This window comes from Ascaphus truei, unplaced genomic scaffold (genome assembly GCF_040206685.1).
Source record: "Ascaphus truei isolate aAscTru1 unplaced genomic scaffold, aAscTru1.hap1 HAP1_SCAFFOLD_1477, whole genome shotgun sequence".
Lineage (NCBI taxonomy): Eukaryota > Metazoa > Chordata > Amphibia > Anura > Ascaphidae > Ascaphus > Ascaphus truei.
The window spans coordinates 11,914-39,651 of NW_027454363.1; the positions used below are offsets into that span (position 1 = coordinate 11,914).

The 27,738-nt window shown below is 47.7% G+C and overlaps 1 protein-coding gene across 3 annotated transcripts; it reads left to right on the forward strand.

Annotated features, from left to right (window-relative positions):
• Positions 1-27,738, forward strand: LOC142476192 (uncharacterized). 3 transcript variants are annotated; one of them, XM_075581679.1, is made up of 3 exons: positions 1-318; positions 1,595-1,779; positions 24,061-27,738. In XM_075581679.1, exon 3 carries the CDS (start codon positions 24,144-24,146, stop codon positions 25,833-25,835), a length of 1,692 nt encoding a protein of 563 aa, XP_075437794.1. In that variant the 5' UTR covers positions 1-318; positions 1,595-1,779; positions 24,061-24,143; the 3' UTR covers positions 25,836-27,738. The 3 variants fall into 3 exon arrangements, with proteins under 3 accessions (XP_075437794.1, XP_075437795.1, XP_075437793.1); XM_075581680.1 differs by lacking the exon at positions 1-318 and having other exon boundaries at positions 1,514-1,779; positions 24,064-27,738; XM_075581678.1 differs by lacking the exon at positions 1-318 and having other exon boundaries at positions 1,515-1,779.

Genomic DNA, 27,738 nt, shown 5'->3' on the forward strand with positions numbered 1-27,738 from the left:
CCATTGACTCGAGCAAGATGGCCGCGACTTCAGTTCCCGCCACCAGGGGGTCACAGCTCCAGCCCTCTTCCTCAGATATAAGGAAAATGGCCGCACCATGCTCTTCCCACCACTAGAGGGAATCGGCCATCTATTTACCTCACACAGCAGCGTTGTGAACCGGGGAAGGCTCCTTTAAATCCTGGCTTGGGGATGATCAGCAACGAGGTAACACTCAGTCTTTGTGCTTGCTCCCTGACGGCTCCACACGCTGCCAGGAAGCCTCCGGTGTAGGAGCCTCCGCGGGGCCCCGCTGCTGAGGACTCGGGGGAGAGACCGGTAAGCCCAATTTTTTTAGAAACTCTGCGCCCCTCTCCAAGTGTTTTAGGGTGAAAGCCACGCCGTTTCTGAGCACCATTAGCCCAAAGGGAAAGAGCCAACGATAGCGGATCCCATTGTCACGTAGGGCTCTGGTAATGGCTGAAAGGGCTCTCCTTTTTAATAGCGTTTGTGGGGCCAGATCCTCAAAAACCTGCAATCTCACCCCCTCAAACTCCAGGGTCTTGGCAGCTCTTGCGATTTGGCACACACTTTCTTTTATTTTGAAGTAATGAAGACAAATTATTATATCCCTTGGGGGGTCTCCCTGTTGCGGTCTAGACCGCAAGGCCCTGTGGCACCTGTCAAACTGTAGCTCAGCTTCACTTTTGTCGGGCAGCATATGCTGGAGCCAGTTTGAGGTGAATTCTTCTGGGTCTAACACGGACTCCGGGACCCCTCGCAGGCGTATGTCCCGGTTTTCAGAGTCCTCCTGCCGGTCTTGCAAGTCAGAGATCAGTTTGTGCAATTGGGCAATAGACTTGTCATTCTTTTGTAGGGAATTAGAATGTGCGTCCACTTTATTTTCAAGTGTGTTTGTCCTTTCCCCTAAGCTGTCGATGTCTTTTCTGAGCTTCCATAGCTCCTTCTGAAAGAAGGTCTTCATCTCGGAACAGAATGCCTTCATGTCTGTCCTCGTGACCCAGTCCTGGTCCCCGCTCTGCTTGCTGGTCTGCTTGCGGACCTGTCACTTTCAGAGTCTGAGCCCGCCATCTGCCCGCTGTCTTCCCCTCCACTTACTTGCGTCTGTTCTCCCTTTTGAAAGTAGTCGGTCACCACAGAGGTTCGTTTCCGCGATGTTGCTTTCTTTGGCATCCTTGGGGGTTCCGATTGCTGTTTCACTGCTTTTCACTGCGAATCATTGATTTTTTCTGCTTTTATTAAGTAATATTCGTGCCGGCAGGGACGGAGCCTCTCACTTAGGCATCCATTCACATAGCCGCTGAGCATGAGCCTCCTCTTGTCGGGGACTTTTTAATTAAAACTGTGTTTTTATTTATTTTTTAAGTAATAAGAAAGTAGTCACTGGTGTGGCCTGTGGCTCCCATTCCAATCAAACTGTGGGTACATACAAGTGAGCCATTGTATATACATTGCTCTCCATTAACTTCTGTTCTCAAAACTGTAGAGAAGAAAGAAAAGACAAGTCACATTATTAACAACTTGTATCTTTTTTCAGCTCTTCATTTATAAAATAGACATTACTTTGAGACCTCACTAACTGTCCCAATTTTAGGTTTGTAAATTGTGTGAGAAACGAGGAAGAAGAGAACGTTGTGGCGTTCCAGTACCACAGGAAAATCTACTACAGAACCTGCACAGACCTCACCCCACACATAGAGCTCCTGGTTTGGAGATGAATATGGGAAAGAGCTTGGTATCAAGGGGGTGCGCTGTGGAAAAGTAACGCGCCAGCACAAGGTAATCGGGAATATGTGTATTACGTGGTTTTTACATCTTTATTGTCTTATTTCTGGTGTTAAATTGCAAATAGTGATAGATCTATGGTGCAAGGAAAGTAAGCGCAAACCTTAAAAATACATAAAACAAAACAAATAAATATCACCAAGAGGAGATGCAGCTGGTGTGAGAGATTTCACAATCACTCAAAGTAACGTCTGGGGGAGGACACAAAGCGCAAGACTTCCTCTCCAAGGTGGAAAAATCACAAGGAATCTCAAATGGGCAGCATATGTAAAGAAAAAAAGAAAGAATATAGTGCAACACAGTTTAATTATAAACTATATTCGAGCAAGGAGGCTCCAACACACTCAAATGCTCCAGGATAAACAAAAGCAATTTAACCACTCTGGGTTCAGACGCATTCGATCGGCGTCTGACGTCGCAAACCGGCTCCCTCAATCTCCAACAGTAAGGGGAGGATCATCTGGCTCCGTGAAGATCAGCACTGCGGTAGATATCCAAGCAGGAGAGCGTTATAGCAAAGCAGCTGGTGTCACAGCAGAGAGTCCGTAAGAGGCACTGACTGCTACACAAGGTCTAAGCGCATGTAGATAACCCTACGCGTTTCATCCAAGGTATGGACTTCTTCAGGGGTGTAGGGATACATGGCAGTGACTGTAACTTAAATAGTCCCTAAAAGGGGGGGGGATCAATAACGTCACGGCACGAAAATGAGTCTAATAGGCTCAGTGTATCACTACTGACAGTCCTACTTATATACTAAACAAATCGGAACATTAGATAAGACAAATCGGAACATTATATAGAAATAACTATAAATATTTATTTTTATATTTATTTCTATATAATGTTCCGATTTGTCTTATCTAATGTTCCGATTTGTTTAGTATATAAGTAGGGCTGTCAGTAGTGATACACTGAGCCTATTAGACTCATTTTCGTGCCGTGACGTTATTGATCCCCTCCCCTTTTAGGGACTATTTAAGTTAGTCACTGCCATGTATCCCTACACCCCTGAAGAAGTCCATACCTTGGATGAAACGCGTAGGGTTATCTACATGCGCTTAGACCTTGTGTAGCAGTCAGTGCCTCTTACGGACTCTCTGCTGTGACACCAGCTGCTTTGCTATAACGCTCTCCTGCTTGGATATCTTCCGCTGTGCTGATCTTCACGGAGCCAGATGATCCTCCCCTTACTGTTGGAGATTGAGGGAGCCAGTTCGTGACGGCAGACGCCAATCGAATGGGGAAGAGGAGAGCGTGGAACAGCTGACTGGAGTCTTTCACACAGCATCTGAACCCAGAGTGGTTAAATTGCTTTTGTTTGTCCTGGAGCATGTGAGTGTGTTGGAGCCTCCTTGCTCGAATATATTTTATTATTAAACTGTGTTGCACTATATTCTTTCTTTTTTTCTTTACATATGCTGCCCATTTGAGATTCCTTGTGATTTTTCCACCTTGGAGAGGAAGTCTTGTGCTTTGTGTCCTCCCCCCGAAGTGATAGATCTATATACACCATTACGGTCAACTAGAACTTAATATCACTAAACCTGACTTGAGTCAAAGGGCCAGATGCTTCAAGCTGCGATAACCAAAAATTGAATAAATTATAGCCAAACAGTGTAGGGAGGGCGGTGCTCACAGGGAAGTAGAGACAATTGGTAAACTAGGAAAGAAAGGATCCCTTTGTGTGGCACTAGAGAGACACCCTAAATTAAAATATTACATCTTTATTAGGATCAACTAAATACAGGCATACCCCGGTTTAAGGACACTCACTTTAAATACACTCGCGAGTAAGGACATATCGCCCAATAGGCAAACGGCAGCTCGCGCATGCGCCTGTCAGCAAGTCCTGAACGGCAATACCGGCTCCCTACCTGTACCGAAGCTGTGCGCACGCGGGGAGACTAGAGCCTGTTACAAATATGTTATTTACATCAGTTATGCGTGTATATGACGATTTCAGTACAGTACATGCATCGATAAGTGGAAAAAAGGTAGTGCTTCACTTTAAGTACATTTTCGCTTTACATACATGCTCCGGTCCTATTGCGTACGTTAATGTGAGGTATGCCTGTATATAACTGTTTGGACACCACAAATATTGAACAAAATACAGATAAAAACAATTAAAAATAAACCGAAGAGTTGTGGGTAAGTGTAGCTAATCTTACTAGTTAAGCAGTGGTTTATAATATAACAGACAGCTAGATAACCTGTACACTTAATATCAAGATGGTATTTGACAATGTAACCATCCACTATCCTGAAGTAAATGACTTGCAGGATATTGCAGCAATACCTGATGGCTAGTTGGTAAGGGAAGCTCGTTAATTGATGTCTAGGGTGTAGCCCGTGATGTAAGGAGGAAACCTGTTGAGCAGGCCTGCACAACTTGTAAAGTGAGAAGGGCCGCAATGCTCCAAGGAAAACAGATTTGGGCCGCACGGGTAAAACAGCATTTATTATTCAATTTATACATTTCTTTTTTTAAAAGCCTGTCACGGAAGACCAGCACTTTTAACACCTTTTTATATCTTCCTGGATCAATCCACTAGGCAGGACAACATTGTTGAATAAAATTGTGTTTATTTGGTGAGACCGCAGACATACAAAAAATGCACAAAACATAATTTCCCCCAGCACCCTTCATCATCTCCCCCAGCACCCTTCATCATCTCCCCCAGCACCCTTCATCATCTCACCCAGCACCCTTCATCATCTCCCCCAGAACCCTTCATCATCTCTCCCAGCACCCTTCATCATCTCTCCCAGCACCCTTCATCATCTCCCCCAGCAACCTTCATCATCTCCCCCAGCAACCTTCATCATCTCCCCCAGCAACCTTCATCATCTCCCCCAGCACCCTTCATCATCTCCCCCAGCACCCTTCCTCATCTCCCCCAGCACCCTTCCTCATCTTCCCCAGCACCCTTTGTGACGGGAGCTTTGTGATAGGCTATTAATAATACACACCATAATATATATATATATATATATATATATATATATAACTGGGTTGAACTGGGACGAGACTTAGATATGATAAAATATAATTTATTCCTTGATAAAGGTGAACACACAAAATATACAAATAACAGGCAAAATATAGACACTTACTTAAAGATTAGGACAAGAAAGCCATCAGGATACAGGATGGGCCATTTCTTCCATAATTCAGTTGCAGATGAAGACATCACAGCAATACATGAAGATCATGAAGACCATACATGATGACAATAGCCCTAGGCTGAGCCTGGTTCTTATACAATTATTTCCCTTTGAACACAACCTAAACCCAGCCCCTCTCATAAATCAGCGGTGACGTTGACAGTTTTCCTCAGAGTAAAACTCCTCCCACCCCACGACGTCGAAAAACTGCTTTTCCCTATCTAAATAACTTCATAACTTCAGTTCAATAGTACTTACTGGCACGCGAGACATATTAATGCATTCCGTCATGCATGACGCTCCCAATGAGACTACATATTACCGTGTAATATTAAAATGAAGAGAGATATTAATATCTGGCTCTTAGTATCTGTTAGATATCAAGTGTTTAGAATCATTAGTTGGGGCTCGGCCCCACGAATACACATATGTAATGTTTAGCATGTTCCGCCGAGGACATCTCATAAGATTCTTATATTTAATAAGGTCACCCATTCTGATATCCCCTTGGTAACCGCACCCCCTGGCCCCCATCAAAAAATCCTTTGAAGCAGGGACCCCCGGGTGGTGGACATTTGTCACCTGGTGCTAAATGTCACACCCAATGTCCCAGCCTGGGTCTAGCTGTCTCTAGCAATATTCCCTTGGTCTGCAAATTAGGTATTAACATACTGTACACTAAAAACCCCTTCTGCTTTTCACACCCAACTTCAATCAAGCCTTTTGAAGTCCAGATTTTCCGAAAAGACACCCCACAGTTGTATTTTCTTAAACTGTAGCTTATTAACCCCTTAAGCCCCAGTGTGTGTGGTGCAGACACTGGCCCAGAAACAATACATTTTTTACTTTTTTTTAAGGAATTTTTTATATTTTTTAAGGAATCTCAAATGGGCAGCATATGTAAAGAAAAAAAGAAAGAATATAGTGCAACACAGTTTAATTATAAACTATATTCGAGCAAGGAGGCTCCAACACACTCAAATGCTCCAGGATAAACAAAAGCAATTTAACCACTCTGGGTTCAGACGCATTCGATCGGCGTCTGACGTCGCAAACCGGCTCCCTCAATCTCCAACAGTAAGGGGAGGATCATCTGGCTCCGTGAAGATCAGCACTGCGGTAGATATCCAAGCAGGAGAGCGTTATAGCAAAGCAGCTGGTGTCACAGCAGAGAGTCCGTAAGAGGCACTGACTGCTACACAAGGTCTAAGCGCATGTAGATAACCCTACGCGTTTCATCCAAGGTATGGACTTCTTCAGGGGTGTAGGGATACATGGCAGTGACTGTAACTTAAATAGTCCCTAAAAGGGGGGGGGATCAATAACGTCACGGCACGAAAATGAGTCTAATAGGCTCAGTGTATCACTACTGACAGTCCTACTTATATACTAAACAAATCGGAACATTAGATAAGACAAATCGGAACATTATATAGAAATAACTATAAATATTTATTTTTATATTTATTTCTATATAATGTTCCGATTTGTCTTATCTAATGTTCCGATTTGTTTAGTATATAAGTAGGGCTGTCAGTAGTGATACACTGAGCCTATTAGACTCATTTTCGTGCCGTGACGTTATTGATCCCCTCCCCTTTTAGGGACTATTTAAGTTAGTCACTGCCATGTATCCCTACACCCCTGAAGAAGTCCATACCTTGGATGAAACGCGTAGGGTTATCTACATGCGCTTAGACCTTGTGTAGCAGTCAGTGCCTCTTACGGACTCTCTGCTGTGACACCAGCTGCTTTGCTATAACGCTCTCCTGCTTGGATATCTTCCGCTGTGCTGATCTTCACGGAGCCAGATGATCCTCCCCTTACTGTTGGAGATTGAGGGAGCCAGTTCGTGACGGCAGACGCCAATCGAATGGGGAAGAGGAGAGCGTGGAACAGCTGACTGGAGTCTTTCACACAGCATCTGAACCCAGAGTGGTTAAATTGCTTTTGTTTGTCCTGGAGCATGTGAGTGTGTTGGAGCCTCCTTGCTCGAATATATTTTATTATTAAACTGTGTTGCACTATATTCTTTCTTTTTTTCTTTACATATGCTGCCCATTTGAGATTCCTTGTGATTTTTCCACCTTGGAGAGGAAGTCTTGTGCTTTGTGTCCTCCCCCCGAAGTGATAGATCTATATACACCATTACGGTCAACTAGAACTTAATATCACTAAACCTGACTTGAGTCAAAGGGCCAGATGCTTCAAGCTGCGATAACCAAAAATTGAATAAATTATAGCCAAACAGTGTAGGGAGGGCGGTGCTCACAGGGAAGTAGAGACAATTGGTAAACTAGGAAAGAAAGGATCCCTTTGTGTGGCACTAGAGAGACACCCTAAATTAAAATATTACATCTTTATTAGGATCAACTAAATACAGGCATACCCCGGTTTAAGGACACTCACTTTAAATACACTCGCGAGTAAGGACATATCGCCCAATAGGCAAACGGCAGCTCGCGCATGCGCCTGTCAGCAAGTCCTGAACGGCAATACCGGCTCCCTACCTGTACCGAAGCTGTGCGCACGCGGGGAGACTAGAGCCTGTTACAAATATGTTATTTACATCAGTTATGCGTGTATATGACGATTTCAGTACAGTACATGCATCGATAAGTGGAAAAAAGGTAGTGCTTCACTTTAAGTACATTTTCGCTTTACATACATGCTCCGGTCCTATTGCGTACGTTAATGTGAGGTATGCCTGTATATAACTGTTTGGACACCACAAATATTGAACAAAATACAGATAAAAACAATTAAAAATAAACCGAAGAGTTGTGGGTAAGTGTAGCTAATCTTACTAGTTAAGCAGTGGTTTATAATATAACAGACAGCTAGATAACCTGTACACTTAATATCAAGATGGTATTTGACAATGTAACCATCCACTATCCTGAAGTAAATGACTTGCAGGATATTGCAGCAATACCTGATGGCTAGTTGGTAAGGGAAGCTCGTTAATTGATGTCTAGGGTGTAGCCCGTGATGTAAGGAGGAAACCTGTTGAGCAGGCCTGCACAACTTGTAAAGTGAGAAGGGCCGCAATGCTCCAAGGAAAACAGATTTGGGCCGCACGGGTAAAACAGCATTTATTATTCAATTTATACATTTCTTTTTTTAAAAGCCTGTCACGGAAGACCAGCACTTTTAACACCTTTTTATATCTTCCTGGATCAATCCACTAGGCAGGACAACATTGTTGAATAAAATTGTGTTTATTTGGTGAGACCGCAGACATACAAAAAATGCACAAAACATAATTTCCCCCAGCACCCTTCATCATCTCCCCCAGCACCCTTCATCATCTCCCCCAGCACCCTTCATCATCTCACCCAGCACCCTTCATCATCTCCCCCAGAACCCTTCATCATCTCTCCCAGCACCCTTCATCATCTCTCCCAGCACCCTTCATCATCTCCCCCAGCAACCTTCATCATCTCCCCCAGCAACCTTCATCATCTCCCCCAGCAACCTTCATCATCTCCCCCAGCACCCTTCATCATCTCCCCCAGCACCCTTCCTCATCTCCCCCAGCACCCTTCCTCATCTTCCCCAGCACCCTTTGTGACGGGAGCTTTGTGATAGGCTATTAATAATACACACCATAATATATATATATATATATATATATATATATATATAACTGGGTTGAACTGGGACGAGACTTAGATATGATAAAATATAATTTATTCCTTGATAAAGGTGAACACACAAAATATACAAATAACAGGCAAAATATAGACACTTACTTAAAGATTAGGACAAGAAAGCCATCAGGATACAGGATGGGCCATTTCTTCCATAATTCAGTTGCAGATGAAGACATCACAGCAATACATGAAGATCATGAAGACCATACATGATGACAATAGCCCTAGGCTGAGCCTGGTTCTTATACAATTATTTCCCTTTGAACACAACCTAAACCCAGCCCCTCTCATAAATCAGCGGTGACGTTGACAGTTTTCCTCAGAGTAAAACTCCTCCCACCCCACGACGTCGAAAAACTGCTTTTCCCTATCTAAATAACTTCATAACTTCAGTTCAATAGTACTTACTGGCACGCGAGACATATTAATGCATTCCGTCATGCATGACGCTCCCAATGAGACTACATATTACCGTGTAATATTAAAATGAAGAGAGATATTAATATCTGGCTCTTAGTATCTGTTAGATATCAAGTGTTTAGAATCATTAGTTGGGGCTCGGCCCCACGAATACACATATGTAATGTTTAGCATGTTCCGCCGAGGACATCTCATAAGATTCTTATATTTAATAAGGTCACCCATTCTGATATCCCCTTGGTAACCGCACCCCCTGGCCCCCATCAAAAAATCCTTTGAAGCAGGGACCCCCGGGTGGTGGACATTTGTCACCTGGTGCTAAATGTCACACCCAATGTCCCAGCCTGGGTCTAGCTGTCTCTAGCAATATTCCCTTGGTCTGCAAATTAGGTATTAACATACTGTACACTAAAAACCCCTTCTGCTTTTCACACCCAACTTCAATCAAGCCTTTTGAAGTCCAGATTTTCCGAAAAGACACCCCACAGTTGTATTTTCTTAAACTGTAGCTTATTAACCCCTTAAGCCCCAGTGTGTGTGGTGCAGACACTGGCCCAGAAACAATACATTTTTTACAGGGGATTAAGCATTTGGATATTGAAGCGAGGTAAAAACACATTACTGGACCTCAGTTCAGTTAACCCCTTGCTTCCCAGGTGAGGGTAGAGGGTGGCCAATTGGGGTGTAACCCCTTTAATCCCGGGCCAAATCCTCCCCATCATCACACCCTTCCTCATCTCCCCCAGCACCCTTCATCATCTCCCCCAGCACCCTTCATCATCTCCCCCAGCACCCTTCCTCATCTCCCCCAGCACCCTTCCTGATTTCCCCCAGCACCCTTCCTGATTTCCCCCAGCACCCTTCCTCATTTCCCCAGCACCCTTCTCATTTCCCCAGCACCCTTCTCATTTCCCCCAGCACCCTTCTCATTTCCCCCAGCACCCTTCCTCATCTCCCCCAGCACCCTTCCTCATCTCCCCCAGCACCCTTCCTCATCTCCCCCAGCACCCTTCCTCATCTCCCCCAGCACCCTTCCTCATCTCCCCCAGCACCCTTCCTCATCTCCCCCAGCACCCTTCCTCATCTCCCCCAGCACCCTTTCTCATCTCCCCCAGCACCCTTTCTCATCTCCCCCATCACCCTTCCTCATCTCCCCCAGTATCCTGAAGCTAGGGTCACGTATTGAAGTATGAATAGCTTCAGTTAGCTTTAACTCATGTCTTCCCTCTTCCAAAGCATGACAAGTCCTTAATGTCTTTCTTAACTTTATTGCAGAAGTAGAAAACAACAGGAACTTGTAGGTGTAGTGTAGGCAGAGAGTGCTTCTCTATGTGGAATGCTTCTATGAGGTTAGACTACGGTAAGACAGAAAGGCCTTACCAGGGGTGGATGGAGACAGGTCTGTACTCACTGTGATCTTAGGTGGAAAAGGAAGTGAGGGGGAATGTGGGTAGCAGGAATAGTCTTGGGACAGACTATCTGGAGACAAACAAGAGGGGAGGGCAGAATAGCCCATTTTGAGAAGAATCTCAGAGGTTGCTGTAGCAACTCACTGGCTGCTTGCTCACAGGCAGAAAGGGCAACATATTGATACATCACACAGGCACGGTGTGTGTATGTGGAACAAATGCCTGCAGCTAAACTTAAGGAGCTGACAAGCAGAAGGGCAGAAATGTGATCCTTGTTCCATGATACTCCCCGTCTGGTATCTGGAGATACCACTATATAACTGGAATATATGGAACATGTGTGCAATGCATAACAAAGATAACATCACATTCTCAAACAATGCAAGAGTCCATGTCCACATAGCGATGTGACACCGGCCGGTATCATTGGTATCAAGGTCCCTTTGCCATGGTTCTTTGGCAAAGGGTGCAGGGTGGATGAACAGCTCCAGGTTAGCTGGTTGCACCACAATGTCTTTGTGTAAAAGTCTCTGGCACTGTTTTCTTTTAGCCTTGTGAGAGAACAGTCTTTTTGTCTCTGTAGTTTTACCTACAGAGTGCATCCCCTTGTAGGTATGCCAGTCGTGGTAGCCTGTCACTATCACCTGGCGTTTGGCAGAAGGAGATGGCTTTTGGCTCCTTGCGGAAGCGGAACAACACTCCTGGAAGACAGGTTGTCGAGTCTAGTCCAGTAAAGAGGGCGTCGTTAAGGGAGACTCCCTGGAGCTGAGCGCTGGGGCTGAACACTACGCCGATTTGATCGGGTTCCTGAGGGTGGTAGGCCCCAGATGATTGGAGGTACCAGCATTCTTCACCTTCCTTCATTCGAGGTGCTGGCTTTGCGTGGCTGGTAAGGAGTCTCTTCTGGATGAAGGCCACAAAGTTGCTTTTGGTCTCCGGTTTCCTTTGTAGGTCGCAGCGGTGCGAAGTGAACCTAGAGATGGCATGTTCTCCATTGTTGGGGAGGCGCCTTTGTGTCTCTTTGTTGACTGCCCTCAGGAGGTTGTTCTCTCCCTGGACATGATGAAGAACAGTCTCTTTTGCCCTTGTAAATCCTTTTGGGAAATGTCTCTGTCACGGTAGCTTGTGACAAGTTGTAATTTACACCAAAACTATATATAAATATATATATACCTGGGTTTGAACTGGGACGAGACTTAGATATGATAAATAGAATTTATTCCTTGATAAAGGTGAACACACAATAATGTACAAATAACAGGCAAAATATAGACACTTACGTAAAATGGAAATGATGAAGCAGTCATATCTGGACTGGCAGTTCATACAGCACTCTTCATAGTCATCAAGACACCAAAGACATGAAAGACCTCTGGCAGGAAGACAGTGCATAGCATTTCTTCTCAGCAATCAAGATGGTATAGCACAACAGGCCTGATGACATGCAGGCCTGAAGATCATTTGCATGCAGAACAATGAACATGAACAACTTGGGTAAAGGGTGGCTTTGACTTATATATCATTTTAACCCCCTCTTTCCCAGTTTACGGCTCCGTGCCGTCTAGTAAAATCCCCTTTGAAGCTTTTGAAGCTAGGTTTGGAATTCCATGGTCAGTGTGAAAAGTTACACTTACTCTGGTTAATTCCTTTTGTCCGTTGGGCCAAGCATAAGCAATTAGCCACTTAGCCTTTGATGACCAAGCTTGTCATTCTAGCCTTCCTGCTCATTATCATAGCAGGGGGGCTGCAGTTTCTCAGAACTCAACCAAAATTTCATATTTACTGCAAATTACCTCATAACTTGAGTTCAGTAAAACATACAGTCAGGTGAGATATATTACTGCATTCTGTGACACCTGACGGTCGCAGAGAGACCCAAAATTACATTGTAATATGAAAATTAATAGAGATATTAATATCTGGCATTTCGTAACAGGTAAATGTACAATGTTTAGCCTCAAAACGATGGACTACATCCAACGGATACACATATGTAATTCTTATCCGGTTCCGCCCAGGACATCTCATAATATTCTTATATTTAATAAAGTTACTCACTTTGATTGTCTGCTGGGGGATACCTTTTGCTGGAAGGTGTGAATAACAAACCCTTCCCTTCCTTTTGCCTGCTTCCCGCATAAACAATTCCCCTGGGAAGCCAGGCTCAAATCTAGCAGGATATCCTATTTAGCATCCAACTGGCCAATTCACACCTAAGCCCAGACCTCTCTTGTTGATTTACACTTCCAGTGAGGAAACTTGCATATCAAAACGTGAATACTCATATGAGGCACCATTTGGTTCCTCCTGCATTACAAAGGCAGGCATTCTGCCTGTACATTTTAAAAACCCTTCTGCTTTTCACCTTCCACTCCAATTAAGCCCTTTGAAGTCCAGGTTTCCTGAAAAGACACCATACAGTGGAATTTCCTTAAACTGTAGCTTATTAACCCCTGATGATCCAGTGTGTGTGTTATGCAAACACTGATTAACCCAGACATTACAATGGGACAGGGAAACGGGGAGAATACATTTACAGGTTATAACAAGGGTAAAATCACATTTCTGGGCCTCTGCCCAGTTAACCCCTTGTCTCCCTGGCGAGGTTAGAGGGGGGCCCTTGGGGTGTAACCCCGTTAACCCCGGGCCAAACCCTCCCTACCGTCACAGTCTCTGCAACTGTCTCCTCTTACGTGTGTGAAAGAACAGACTTTTTGACACTGTGGCTTCACCTGTAGGGCGCAATCTTTTGCGGCTATGCCAGCCGTGACAGCTGGTTGCTTTGTCACTTGATACTCTGTGGAGAGGAACAACTGTACGTCTTAGTCGTGCCATTGCTCACGAGAGGATCATCCGATTGTTTATTGTCTTTTGGACGATCCCTTTGTCGGTCACCTTTGGGAGGTTACTTTCTTCCTTCAGTGGAGTCGACTCATCATCCTTGGTTGTCTGAATCACTAAGCATCCTAGGCCATTGTCACATCCCCCTGATGTGAGGATGTTTTTGTTGATCTCAGGGGTATGACCTTGTCTCTTCTCTTCACTTGGCCCTCCTGTCACTTGAAGATGGCCAAGACACGGTTCAGAGAGGGATGTGTGTCCACATTCTGTTATCACAGTTCTGCGGGCATCAACATAGTCTTGTCCGTGCCCTTTGTCTGCCCACTATAACCCATCCTAGGTCAAGTCTTTGGGCGTATGGTGCGTTGTGGGGTCCATTATGCTGTTTACGGACTTTATGTACCCTCATGATGTCCCTACCAAGCAGCAGCAAGATCTTGGCACCTTGTTCTACCGGCAGGATGTAGTTGGCTATTCCTCTGAGGTGCGGGTAATGGCGTGCCACGTCTGGTGTGGGAATCTCGTCCCTGTTTGTGGCCATGTGGTTGCATTCGATGAGTGTGGGGAGAGCTATCTTCACTTTGTTATCCACTGAACATATGACGTACCTGCTTGCTCTTCTCCCTGTTGACTCAGATGACCCTGCACAGGTTCTGAGGGTGTAGGGTGAGGCATTGTCTTGTAAGTTGAACAAGTTGAAGAACTCCGTCTTCGCCAATGATCTGTTGCTTTGGTCGTCGAGGATTGCATACATCCGAATAGCCTTCTCAGGTTGTCCCTGGGGGTGCACTGCGACAAGGCATATTTTGGAGCAGGACATTTTGTCGCTTTCTTTTCTGCAAACCTCGGTGCGCTGGGATGTGACGGATGTTGGCTCTCCTTCTCCTTCCTCCCCGCCATGCTCCGCTGCGGAGGATGGGTTGTTGAGTTGGTGGAGTGTCAGCTCCTCTGGGTGTAACGATGTCACGTGCTTGTCACTTTCGCACACTGTACATTTGATTTCTTCTTTACAGTCTCTGGCTAGGTGAGTCGTGGAACCGCAGCACCTGAAGCAAACTCTGAATTCTCCAAGTAACCTCTTGCGTTCCTCTAGGGACTTCATCCTGAACCCAAAGCACTTGTTAAGTGGGTGTGGCTTCTTGTGTATGGGACATTCCCTGTTTGGGTCCCTCGGTTCCTCGTCTCCGGCGACCGACTGATCGGGAATAGTTTGGGTCGTGGGAGGCACGTCCGTCCTGTGGACCGAGATGGGTGTTTGAGTGTTACCGTATCTTGCCACTGGTCTCTCATTCCTCAGGCTGCTTCCACTGTGTGTGGTTTGCGCACCTAAGATGAAACTGGGATCGTTCCTTGTCCTTGCCGCTTCGCGGATGAAGCTCAAGAAGAATGAGCATGGGGGGAAGGCGACTTGCTTCTCCCTTTTGTATTTGGAGCCTTGTGAAATCCATCTTTCTTGGAGGTTGTAGGGTAGCTTCTCCAAGATGGGTCTTACTCCACGAGCTGAGTCCAAGACGTTGAGACCTGTTAAGGAATGGTCTTTCCTTGCAAACTCCAGCTCTTGCAGCAGGTCCCCGAGCTCTCGTAACTTCGAGTAGTCTTTAGTTGTGATCTTGGGAAAGCTGTCGACTCTTTTGAAGAGCGAATCCTCAACTGCTTCGGGGATACCGTAGCGCTCTTCTAACTTTTCCCACAATAAGTCAAGACCTACTTGGGGTTGGTTCATGTTTGCCGCCCGAAGTCTCTTCGCGTGCTCCCTGGATTCGTTCCCCAGGAACTTGAATAGCAGGATGAGCTCTTACCTTGCTGAGAAGTCCAAGCTGTTGATTGCGTCTTTGAACGTGAACTTCCACGTCCGGTAGTTCTCAGGGCGGTCGTCGAAGCTGATGAGTCCTGCTTGCACCAGGTCACGCCGGATCATGTACTTGGCTATGTCTGTGAAGCCTGAAGCATCAGCGTGTTGGTCGCGTTCTGAGGTAGTTGCTGGGAGGGTCCGTGCGGTCGCCTCTTCCTTGGCGTGGACGCGTGATGGCTGCTGGCCAGTGTGAGGGGCTGTGTTCTCCCGTGTGGGTGTACCTGGATTGCGAGCCTGTTGTGGTGCATCCGTGTGCGCGCTGGCGTGTGGATCACTGTTGCGGCTGTGGCTATCCCAGGCAGCATGTCCCGCTGAAGGAACAGCACCTTCTCCTCGTGGAGCTAGCAAGTCTTCGGTGTCTGTGGAGTCACTCCCTCCGTGTTGAGATGGCGCGCTGGTGTTTACACTGAAGAGGCTCCTTACGTAGTTTTCAGTGTGTTGGATTGGATCCTCTGAGGCTATCCGTCTGTACGGTTGCTCCCCGCCGTCCTGTCTCACAGCTGCTTCTAGGACTTCGGCTTGGGCTATAGCGGCAGCGGCGTCCTCCTCTTTGCTTAGAGCTTCTAGATCAGCGTCCAATTCGGCCTTTCTACGCGCAGAGGCGGCAGCGATCTGCTCCTCCTCTTCTATGCGCGCTCTTTCTGCCCTTACGGCTGCCTCTCTCCGACTATATTCGGCCCTGGCACGTGCGGCCTCTGCGGCGGCTCGCGCCTTGGTGGCGTTTGTGCTTGCGCTGGACACGTTAGATTGCGCTGATCTTGCTGACCTTGATGAGTGTCTGAATGTGCTGGAGCGCTGCGATGCGGTTTCCACCAAAAGGTCCTTTCTCCTACTCTCAGCCTCCGTGATAGTGGTTCGCACGCGGCTGTCTCGTGTCAGGTCAATGTTACTCTGTAAGTCTCTTTCTTGTAGGCTTTCGCTGGTGTTGGCCCTGGTCAAGTAAGTAATGTATGCCTCTGACAGCTCTTGATAACGCGAGTGATCAGTCCTTAATTGCGTTATTGCCTGCTCGAGCTGTTGCGCATAGTTGCCAACGCTAGTAACATTGCGTATTCCCAGTGTGGTTGTTTCCCAGGCCAACTCTAATTTAGCGCGGTGCGCTTCAATGTCAGTCTCATATTTTTCGCGGGCCTTTTGTGTCAGTGTGACTGTTTGTTTAGGCCTTGCGTCTGTCTGCGCCTGTTGCAGTTGCGCAGCGGTCTCTGTGTCTGAGTGATCACTCTCCTGCATGATATCTGGTGAGGCTCTGAGTTCTGCCATGCTGTAGGTATGTGTAGGCCTTTAGCCAGTGTGTGTGGCGTGCGGTCTTTTACCTGTGTCAGTGATGGGCGACTGTCTCAGATGATGCCGAGCGGTGTCCTGCAGCATTCAGCGTAGGGGTAGCTGTACTCACAGGTGTCCGGTGGCTCTGACCCGTGTCCTGGCGGGTGTCCGGTGGCGTGGCCCTTGGTGGCACTAGCCGTGGGGACGTGCGCAGGGTAAGGTGAGATGGTAATCCCTCACTATGGAGCTGTGCAGAGGGTGAACTCAGACAGAGAAAGGCAATCAAGTTTTGTGTAAGCTGCATTGTCTGTTTGCAAAGCTACTGCCTTGTGTGCAAGGTTGTTTGCTGGCTGTGTGCAGTTTAAGCCTGCTTGCTGTTTGTAAGGCTTTTTGCTGCAGAAAGTCTGTGCTCTTATTAGCAATGTAAAGCTGCTCGCTTGTCTTTGCATAAAGTAGTAGTTGTTTGCTGTATAGAGGCTGGTGGCTCTGTGTAGCAATGTGGAGCAGTGTGCTTGTACAGTAATGGTGAGAGACTGCTGTTTGTCAGTCTGCAGAGACTGCTCTGTGTTGAATTCAAGGTGTATATAATCCGTTTTTACTGTGCTGTGCTGTTTAAACTGCTGCTTGTTTTGCAGAAAGCTGTAGCTGTTTGCTGTATAGCTGTGTAGATCTGCACTTTTGTAGCATGAAGGCTGTGAGTGATAGCTTCTGCGTAGACCTCTAGTACACGGTCTCTGTCTTACTATCTTGAAGCTAGGGTCACGTATTGAGGTATGAATAGCTTCAGTTAGCTTTAACTCATGTCTTCCCTCTTCCAAAGCATGACAAGTCCTTAATGTCTTTCTTAACTTTATTTCAGAAGTAGAAAACAGGAACTTGTAGGTGTAGTGTAGGCAGAGAGTGCTTCTCTATGTGGAATGCTTCTATGAGGTTAGACTACGGTAAGACAGAAAGGCCTTACCAGAGGTGGATGCAGACAGGTCTGTACTCACTGTGATCTTAGGTAGAAAAGGAAGTGAGGGGGAATGTGGGTAGCAGGAATAGTCTTGGGACAGACTATCTGGAGACAAACAAGAGGGGAGGGCAGAATAGCCCATTCTGAGAAGAATCTCAGAGGTTGCTGTAGCAACTCACTGGCTGCCTGCTCACAGGCAGAAAGGGCAACATATTGATACATCACACAGGCACTGTGTGTGTATGTGGAACAAATGCCTGCAGCTGAACTTAAAGCTGCAGTTCAGTCAATATCCTGCATGTGTGGTTTTTTAATAAATCAGTTCTGTACTGTGAGAAAATACTTGTAGCATTTTCTTTTTTTTTTAAAAACAACTTTGAAGACAATTTTTTATGTATTCTAATGTAACGAGCATTTTTGTTTCTATAGCAACCCTTTAGAAAGGCACAACCACTTCCTTTAATGTAACCGGCTCTGGCACACCCCTTTGTGAGTCCTGCCCCCACCACAGCCGTGCACGTGCATGAGCACAAATGTATCAGTCATTGCCTGGTCACATGATCTTCCCCCAGAACTGACAGCAGCAGCAGAAAAGGAGTAGCTCAGAATTAATTAATGAAACCTTATTCCATTTGCACGTGTGTAGTTACTGTTAAATATTAACAACTCATTTAAAATCAAATCTGTATATATAATACTGTAAACAATATGTATATTTAATGTTGTGTGTATGTGAATGTGTACAATTCAATGTGTTATTAAAATTAATAATGGCTTGTTCTTGTATAGCGCTGCTAGTTTTACATAACACTTTACAGAGACATTTTGCAGGCACAGGACCCTGCAGAGCTTAGGTGTGTATTTATGTGTTTGTATGATATAGATATATATGCACACGCACGCATATACATGCGCACGCGCACACATACACGTGCACACGCACACATATACATGCACACACGTATACATGCGCACACGCACACATGTACATACGCACACGCACACATACACGCGCTCACGCACACATACATGCGCATGCGCACACATACATGCGCACATATACACGCACACGCACACATAAACATGCACACATATACATGCACACACGTATACATGCGCACACACAAACATGCGCACATAAACATGCGCAAACGCACATATATATATATATACACACACACACACACAAACATGCACACACGTATACATGCGTACACGCACACATATACATGCGGACACGCACATATACACACTCACACATACATGCGCACACGCACACATATACATGCCCACACGCACACAGATACACACGCACATACATGCGCACACGTACACATACATGCGCACATATACACGCACACAAACATGCGCACACATACACACACACACAAACATGCGCACACGCACACATACACACACATACATGCGCACACATACACGCACACATACATGCGCACATATACACGCACACAAACATGCGCACACATAAACATGCGCACACGCACACACATACACTGTACACACGCACACATATACACTGTACACACGCACACATATACATAACCACACATACTCACCACCTTACTGCCACCACTGCTCCGGGACAAAACCCCTTCCCCCTTCCCCCACGGGGGCAGCGCAACCCCCCTGCATCTCCCGCGCGGGCAGGGAGGCAGGCACAGGGATCGGAGCAGAAGGGGGCACATCTCCCGCGCGGGCAGGGAGGCAGGCACAGGGATCGGAGCAGAAGTGAAACACATCTCCCGCTCCCCCCTCCCTTCCCCACCCCCCATGGGGGCAGCGCAACCCCCCTGCATCTCCCGCGCGGGCAGGGAGGCAGGCACAGGGATCGGAGCAGAAGGGGGGCACATCTCCCGCTCCCCCCTCCCTTCCCCACCCCCCACAAGGAAGCGCAACCCCCCTGCATCTCCCGCACGGGCAGGGAGGAAGGCACAGGGATCGCAGCAGAAGTGAAACACTCCCGCTCCCCCCTCCCCACTGGCGGCACAAGCCCCCTCCCCCTCAGCGCAGGCTGAGAGCCACAGAGATCGGGGCAGAAGGGGGCACCACACAGCGGCAGATCGGGAGCGAGCACACGTCACTGGGAGACTCATGAATATTCATGAGTCTTCCACTGACTGCCGGAGGCACATTATAAACAAATCCCAGCTTTAAAAATGTCGCCAAATTTCGCCGATCAATACATGGAGAACGGATTGACCTGCAGCTATACAGTTCTTTAGGTAAATAGAGATTGCCCACATGAAGCTATTGAAGTAAAAAAAAAAAAAATTTTTTAAAAAGACTGAACTGCAGCTTTAAGGAGCTGACAAGCAGAAGTGGGGTTGGGCAGAAATGTGATCCTTGTTCCATGATACCCAGCACCCTTCATCTCCCCCAGCACCCTTCATCTCCCCCAGCACCCTTCATCTCCCCCAGCACCCCTCATCTGCCTTCATCTCCCCTCATCTGCCTTCATCTCCCCTCATCTCCCCTCATCTGCCTTCATGTCCCCCAGCACCCTTCATGTCCCCCAGCACCCTTCATGTCCCCCAGCTCCCTTGTGGCGGCGGCGAAAGAAGCGGCGGCGGGGGAAGAAGCGACGGCGGCAGGCCTCAGCTTTGATGATGGGGGTGGAGCGCATCAGTGCCTTAGTGCTGTAACTGCTGGTGGTTGAGTGGGCTCGGAGGGGGGAAGCACGTTAGCGTCTCAGGAGCGGGCTCGGGGGGGGAGTGAGAGGGGGAGAGCGTCAACACCTCAAGGGAGGGGAGCGCGTTAGCGCGTCATACTGGAGCAGGCCCTTGGAACCCGTCCCCGATGAAGCCACGAATGGTGAAACATACGTAGGGTACGTCTGACGTCACCTCCTTCGTGACGCTGGCTCATCGGAGAGGTGTGGGCTCGCTCCTGGTCCAAGTGCTTCGTAGACTGCCTTCGTGGGCAGCAACAGCACTCTGACCCCAGGTTATGCTATACCTGATTAATTTAGCTCTCAATGTCATCTCATTCTAGCGTGTCTCAGTAGTACCTATGTGACTGCTCTGTTGCGTTTTGCAGGGCAGCACACGGTGTACTCAGTCTGGCCAAACAGCTGTAAATACAAGCAGTTTGGTGGTAAGGGGTCCCTCTACAGCAGGCCTGCACAACACGCGGGCCGCATGCGACCCGCCTGCACTCATTGTGTGGCCCGCGGTGGCTTTTCCCGTCCTCCCTCCCGAGCCTGCTCTCCCCCCCACGAGCCCACTTCCCCCCGCGAGCCCGCTTTCACCCCGCTCGTGAGCCCACTCTCCACCTCCTCCTCGAGCCTGCTCTCAGGACTGCACGCTTTATGCGTGTGGCACTTCCTGTGCCCGCTGCTTGCGAGCATGCTTGTCCTGCCTGCTCTGCCGCCGTGAGATGCATGGGATTGGGGGAAGGTGAGATGCAGGTGAGAGGGGAGAGTAAGGTGAGATGCAGGGGAGGGGGGGAAGCTGTGATGCAGGGAGGGGGGGAAGCTGTGATGAAGGGGGGGGAAGCTGTGATGAAGGGGAGGGGGGAAGGTGTGATGCAGGTGAAGGGGGAAAGGTGAGATGGAGGGGGGGAAAGGTGAGATGCAGGGGAGGAGGGGAAGGTGTGATGCAGGGGAGGGGGGAGAGTAAGGTGAGATGCAGGGGAGAGGGTGAGGTGCAGTGGAGGGGGGGGAGGTGAGGTGCAGTGGATGGGGGGAAGGTGAGGTGCAGGGGGTGAGCTGTAGTGGGGTGAGGTGAGGTTCAGGGGGGTTGATGTGCAGGGGGTGGGATGTGTGTGGTCTGCAGGGGGGTGGGATATTTGTGGTCTGCAGGGGGGTATTGTGTCATGTGGAGGGGGAGTATTGTGTATGGGTGAGGGGAGTATTGTGTATGGGTGAGGGGAGTATTGTGTATGGTGAGGGGGAGAGAGATGTGTGAGAGAGGGTGAGTCTCTCAAAGGTTGATGAGGGGTGCAGGGGGAAATATGAGGATGAGGGGTGCTGGGGGATATATATGAGGATGATGACGGGTGCTGGGGAAGATATATGAAGATGAGGGGTGCTGGGGCAGAAATATGAGAATGATGAGGGGTGCTGAGGGAGGTTGATGAGGGGTGCTGGAGGAGATATGAGGAGGATGATGATGATGATGAGAGGTGCTGGGGGAGATATAATAAATAATGATGATGATGATTTTACCCGTGCGGCCCAAATCTGTTTTCCTTGGAGTAGTTCGGCCTTTCTCGCTTTACAAGTTGTGCAGGCCTGCTCTACAGGGTTCCTCCTTACATGACGGGCTACACCCTAGACATCAATTAACGAGCTTCACTTACCTACTAGCTATCAGGTATTGCTGCAATATCCTGCGAGTCATTTACTTAAGGATAGTGGATGATTACATTGTCAAATACCATCTTGATATTAAGTGTACAGATTATCTAGTTGTCTGTTACAGTATATTATAAACCATTGCACAACTAGTTAGATTAGCTACACTTACCCACACCTCTTCGGTTTATTTTTAATTGTTTTTATCTGTGTTTTGTTCAATATTTGTGTTGTCCAAACAGTTATATTTTTAGTTAATCCTAATAAAGATGTAATATTTTAATTTAAGGTGTCTCTCTAGTGCCACACAAAGGGATCCTTTCTTTCCTAGTTTACTAAATGTGAGTATGCTAGAAACTCTTTCAGAGCTTGACTTTTGCTGTTATTACGGTTCACCTTTTCCCCATTATATAGACCAGGGGTGAGCAAACTTTTTATGCCGAGCCCGCCTTTTCATCCATAAAATTTCTCGGGGCCCCCCCTGCCTGATGTAATCAAAATCACATTTTCCCCCCACACACACACAAATTCAATCCCCCACACACACACTCAATCCCCCCCCCCACATACACACACACACACACAATCCCCCACACACACACTCACCACATACACTCAATCCCCCCCCCCAACACACACACACTCAATCCCCCCCCCCCCCACACACACACACACACACTCACACTCAATCCCCCCCACACACACAATCCCCCCACACACACAATCCCCACAAACACACTCCCCACACACACACTCAATCCCCCCACACACACACACACACTCAATCCACACACACACACAATCCCCCCCCACACACTCACCACGTACACTCAATCCCCCCCACACACTCACACTCAATCCACACACACACACACACACTCAACCCCCCCACACACACACACACTCAATCCACACACACACACACACACACAATCCCCCCACACACTCAATCCCCCCCACACACACACTCAATCCCCCCCCCCACACACACACGCGCTCAATCCCCCCCCCACCCCCACACACACTCAATCCTCCCCCACACACACTCAATCTGCCCCCACACACATACACTCAATCCCCCCTCCACACACACACTCAATCCCCCCCACACACACACTCAATCCCCCCCACACACACAATCCCCCACACACACACACTCAATCCCCCCCACACACACACTCAATCCCCCCCACCCCCCACACACAATCCCCCCACCCCCCACACACACTCAATCCCCCCCACCCCCTACACACACTCAATCCCCACCCCCACACACACTCAATCCCCCCCACCCCCCCCCCCACACACACACACACACAAAGTCCCCCCCCACCCGTCCCCCCCCCCACACACACACACACAAAATCCCCCACACACCCACACACACACAAACACACAATCCCCCCCCCCACACACAGAATCCCCTCCCCCCCACACACACACACAATCCCCCCCCACACACACACACAATCCCCCCCCCCCCCCCACACACACACACACACAATGCCCCCCCCACACACACACACAATCTCCCCCCCCCCCCCAGACACACACACACACACTTTCATTTCATCTGGGGAGGCGACATGCTCCGATCCCCCAACCCCCCATGCTGCTGAAAACTGGTGCGGGAAGCAGACAGGAAGAGAAGGAGGGGCTGTCTGTGTGCAGAGAGAAGCCCCACCCCCTCTGCAAGACACAGACACATAGAAGCAGCAGCACGGAGCTTCTGGCCACCCATGCACAGCTCTGCCCGCCCCCAGGTTTCCCTGCAAGCAGCCCGCGCCCCCCCCTACATAATCTTGCACCCCTCCAAGGGGGCGCGCCTCAGTTTGCTCACCGCTGATATAGACCCTCATAATATTGTTTGAATTCCTCCACAGTTAATTTGGGGTTCGAAGTCACTGTGCGTGACTTCAATTTGATAGCCTGTATACCATAATTCGACCGTTTGTTCCTCAATTTATTTGCTAATAAGTTATCTGGCTTGTTTGCTTTCTCATAAAATGTCCTCTTTGACCAACTTAATGACTTTTCAGCCTGGGAGGTAAGTAACAGATTTCATTCTATTCTAACATCTTTGAGTTCCTTCAAATTATCTTTATTTCCTGTATTCTTATACAGTAACCAAAAATGGCATATTACCGCCCATAAAAGAAGTACCTTATTACCATGCAATGAATCAGCGTTGCTGCGCCAAAAATAATTCATTTTCTCATTGAAATTGTGTATGGATTTTAAATAAAAACATCCCCATCACAAATACAATTTCTGTAAAAAGGACACCGAAGTTTCACTTAAAATGTGTGTGCTTGGCGCGCACACACTTTTTTTGATAACTAATGCCTAATTTGACCCAATTTTCGAATTATGTATTTTTTTGTCTCGTCTAGTAGAAAGACAAGCTCCAATAATCCACCCATGCCAACACTGGAAGGTTGCTTTTAGCAGTCAGGATTACCTCTTCAAACATCTGATGTTCAAACACCCAAATGAGTATATGGAAAAGATGAGGACAGAACAATCTTGCAACATTCCAATATATATGACAGAAAATGCATCTTTCAACCAGTCAAGTCAATTAATAAACAATGTAACTGCTTCTCATTCCAAAATATATATATTAGCAGCTGCCTCAGGAAAAGATCTTGGAGAAAGTAGGAAGAGTCTGACATGGTTATCAGACCAGAAAGCACAGAAGAGAACAGAGACCAAAGAGAGACCGCATGTATGTGGGGAATGTGGGAAGAGATTTAGTCATTTATCTAGCCTGAGGAAACACAAGAGGACACACACAGGGGAGAGACCGCATGTATGTGGGGAATGTGGGAAGGGATTCAGTTTCTTATACAACCTGAACACACACAAGAGGACACACACAGGGGAGAAACCGCATGTATGTGGGGAATGTGGGAAGGGATTTAGTGATTTATCCAGCATGAACATTCACAAGAAGACATACACAGGGGAGAGACCACATTTTTGTGGGAAGGGATTTAGTCATTTATCCAGCCTGAACACACACAAGTGGACACACACTGGGGAGAGACCTCATGTATGTGGGGAGTGTGGGAAGGGATTCAGTTTGTTATCCACCCTGAACACACACACGAGGACACACACAGGGGAGAAACCACATGTATGTGGGGAATGTGGGAAGGGATTTAGTCATTTATCCAGCCTGAACACACACAAGTGGACACACACTGGGGAGAGACCTCATGTATGTGGGGAGTGTGGGAAGGGATTTAGTGATTTATCCCACCTGAACACACACACGAGGACACACACAGGGGAGAAACCGCATGTATGTGGAGAATGTTGGAAGGGATTTAGTGAATTATCCCAACTGAATATACACAAGAGGACACACACAGGGGAGAGACCGCATGTTTGTGGGGAATGTGGGAAGGGATTTAGACAGTTATCCCACTTGGACATACACATGAGGACACACACAGGGGAGAAACCGCATGTATGTGGGGAATGTGGGAAGGGATTTAGTGACTTATCCCCTCTGATCAGACACAAGAGGACACACACAGGAGAGAGACCGTATGTATGTGGGGAATGTGGGAAGGGATTTAGTGTCTTATACAACCTGAACACACACAAGAAGACACACACAGGGGAGAGACCGTGTGTATGTGGGGAATGTGGGAAGGGATTTAGTGACTTATCCAGCCTGAACAGACACAAGAGGACACACACAGGGGAGAGACCGCATGTATGTGGGGAATGTGGGAAGGGATTTAGTCGGTTATCCCACCTAGACATACACAAGAACACACACACAGGGGAGAGACCGCATGTATGTGGGGAATGTGGGAAGGGATTTAGACAGTTATCCCACTTGGACATACACAAGAGGACACACACAGGGGAGAGACCGCATGTATGTGGGGAATGTGGGAAGGGATTTAGTGACTTATCCCCTCTGATCAGACACAAGAGGTCACACACAGGGGAGAGACCGCATGTATGTGGGGAATGTGGGAAGGGATTTAGTGTCTTATACAACCTGAACACACACAAGAAGACACACACAGGGGAGAGACCGTGTGTATGTGGGGAATGTGGGAAGGGATTTAGTGACTTATCCAGCCTGAGGAAACACAAGAGGACACACACAAGTGAGAGACCTATCTCTAAAGCCAGGCATGTTTAGGGATAACCAGCGACTAAGACGCTCACATATAAGTGCGCATGTGTATCTGTGTTACGCTAAATCACAATGAATAGTGACTTTAGTTTATGGTGCATAAAACGAGCACTTTAAAAGGATAAAAAGTTATGTTTTAAATGCAGGTTATTTGTATCATTCTTATTGTAGTTTTATTTAAAGAAAAATGTTGTTCTTAATAATGTTTTATATTTCTATGCTGTTATATTTCTATGCTGTTATGCTGAAGCGCTATGTAGTCACACTTAACTTTGAATCAGAATAGTTTTGCCGCGACCAGCTGGCCGCCGGCTTCAGGCCGCAGACGGACCCTCCGCAACGAGCCGCTTCTAATGTTAATATTATTACTGTTTAGGGGGTTCATTTAAGTGGTTTTAGCAGTTAGGGTTTGGGGGTATTAGGGTAAGGGGAACTTAGGATATATGGGTTTTATGGTAGGGTGTTTAGGCACTTACCTTAGCAGCAAAGTGGCCGGTGGTGGGGTGAGTCGCGGCGAAACAGCCGCGACCAAATGTCCAAGATCGTCCTTTGAATACTGAGGTGGAGGACAGACACACAGACTAACGTCCCAAGGGAGGGACATTAATGCAGCCGCCTTTATATGCTGTATGTCATGTTCCTTTAATATCTCTAGAGAGCAGCAAGGGCTAACCATCTATTTCACAGGTTACACGTAGACCTGAAAATGCACCTGAGGGGGTTGAGTGTCCCTTTATTAATGACATATGCAGTAATGATGTAACAAGAGGTGCCACCTCACACAAGGACCTTTCTCACTGATGGTGACACTTGTACACCTCTGTGGCAGAGATTCCTTTTACACATGCTCTGGTGTTACCTCCCCACAAACACATTGCAAGGCTGAGGAAGGTGTTCATATGGGAATCTGAAGCCAAAACCTATGGTCAGAGTCCCTGTCATTCTGTGTCTCTCTCTTTGCCCCATTCACTGTGTCTTTCTCTCCCCCCATTCTCTCTCTTCCCCCCATTCTCTGTCTCTCCCCCCATTCTCTGTGTCTCTCTCTCCCCCTCCATTCTCTGTCTCTCCCTCCACCCCCCATTCGGTGTCTCTCCCTCCACCCCCCATTCTTTGTCTCCCCATGCTGCTGTGTGTCTCTCTCCCCATGCTGTGTGCGTGTCTCCCCATGCTGTGTGCGTGTCTCTATCCCCATGCTGTGTGTGTCTTTCTCTCCCCATGCTGTGTGTGTGTCTCTCTCCCCATTCTGTGTCTGTCTCTCCCAGCCCCCCCCCCCTTCATTCTGTGTCTGTCTCCCTTTAGAAAGAGTGAGCGTGTCGTCGTCCCCCATTCTGGACCCTACCTGCATGGGTGGGGAGGGAAACAATCTTGAGCCCTGGCAGCAGACACCGGAAGTTCTCACTGACAATTCCGGGTCTCACTGCTGGGGCTCCGCAGAAGGTAACCCCGCCCCCACCCTCTGCAGCCCTGCAGCCCCGGCCTCCGCTCTCTTCCTCCCTGACAGCATTCTCTGCTCTCTGCTGCCCCCCTGCTCTGATGGCCAAAACCAGGACAGTCACAAAAAAACGGGACATTTTAAATTGTCGGGCAGCCGGGACAGGCATTTAAAACCGGGACATCTGGTCACCCTATGCACAAGGAACCAAATAAATTTGTTACCTCGCATGATGGCTGTGCCATGTGAGCGGTTCGCCCAATGAGAGTGAATCAAGTCCGTCACGGCCACGCCATGCCCCCCTCATCGCGTCCAACTACAGGGCACACATCGCTCCAGCCAAGCGTGAAGCCCCTAGCACGGTCGCGCGCACAGAGCTGCCATGGACACTAACAGTTATATGCTTCTTAAATCGCTTATGTTACTGTATGTCTAAACTTGTAATGTTTCCAAAATAAAGCTTAACAATGCATTGTA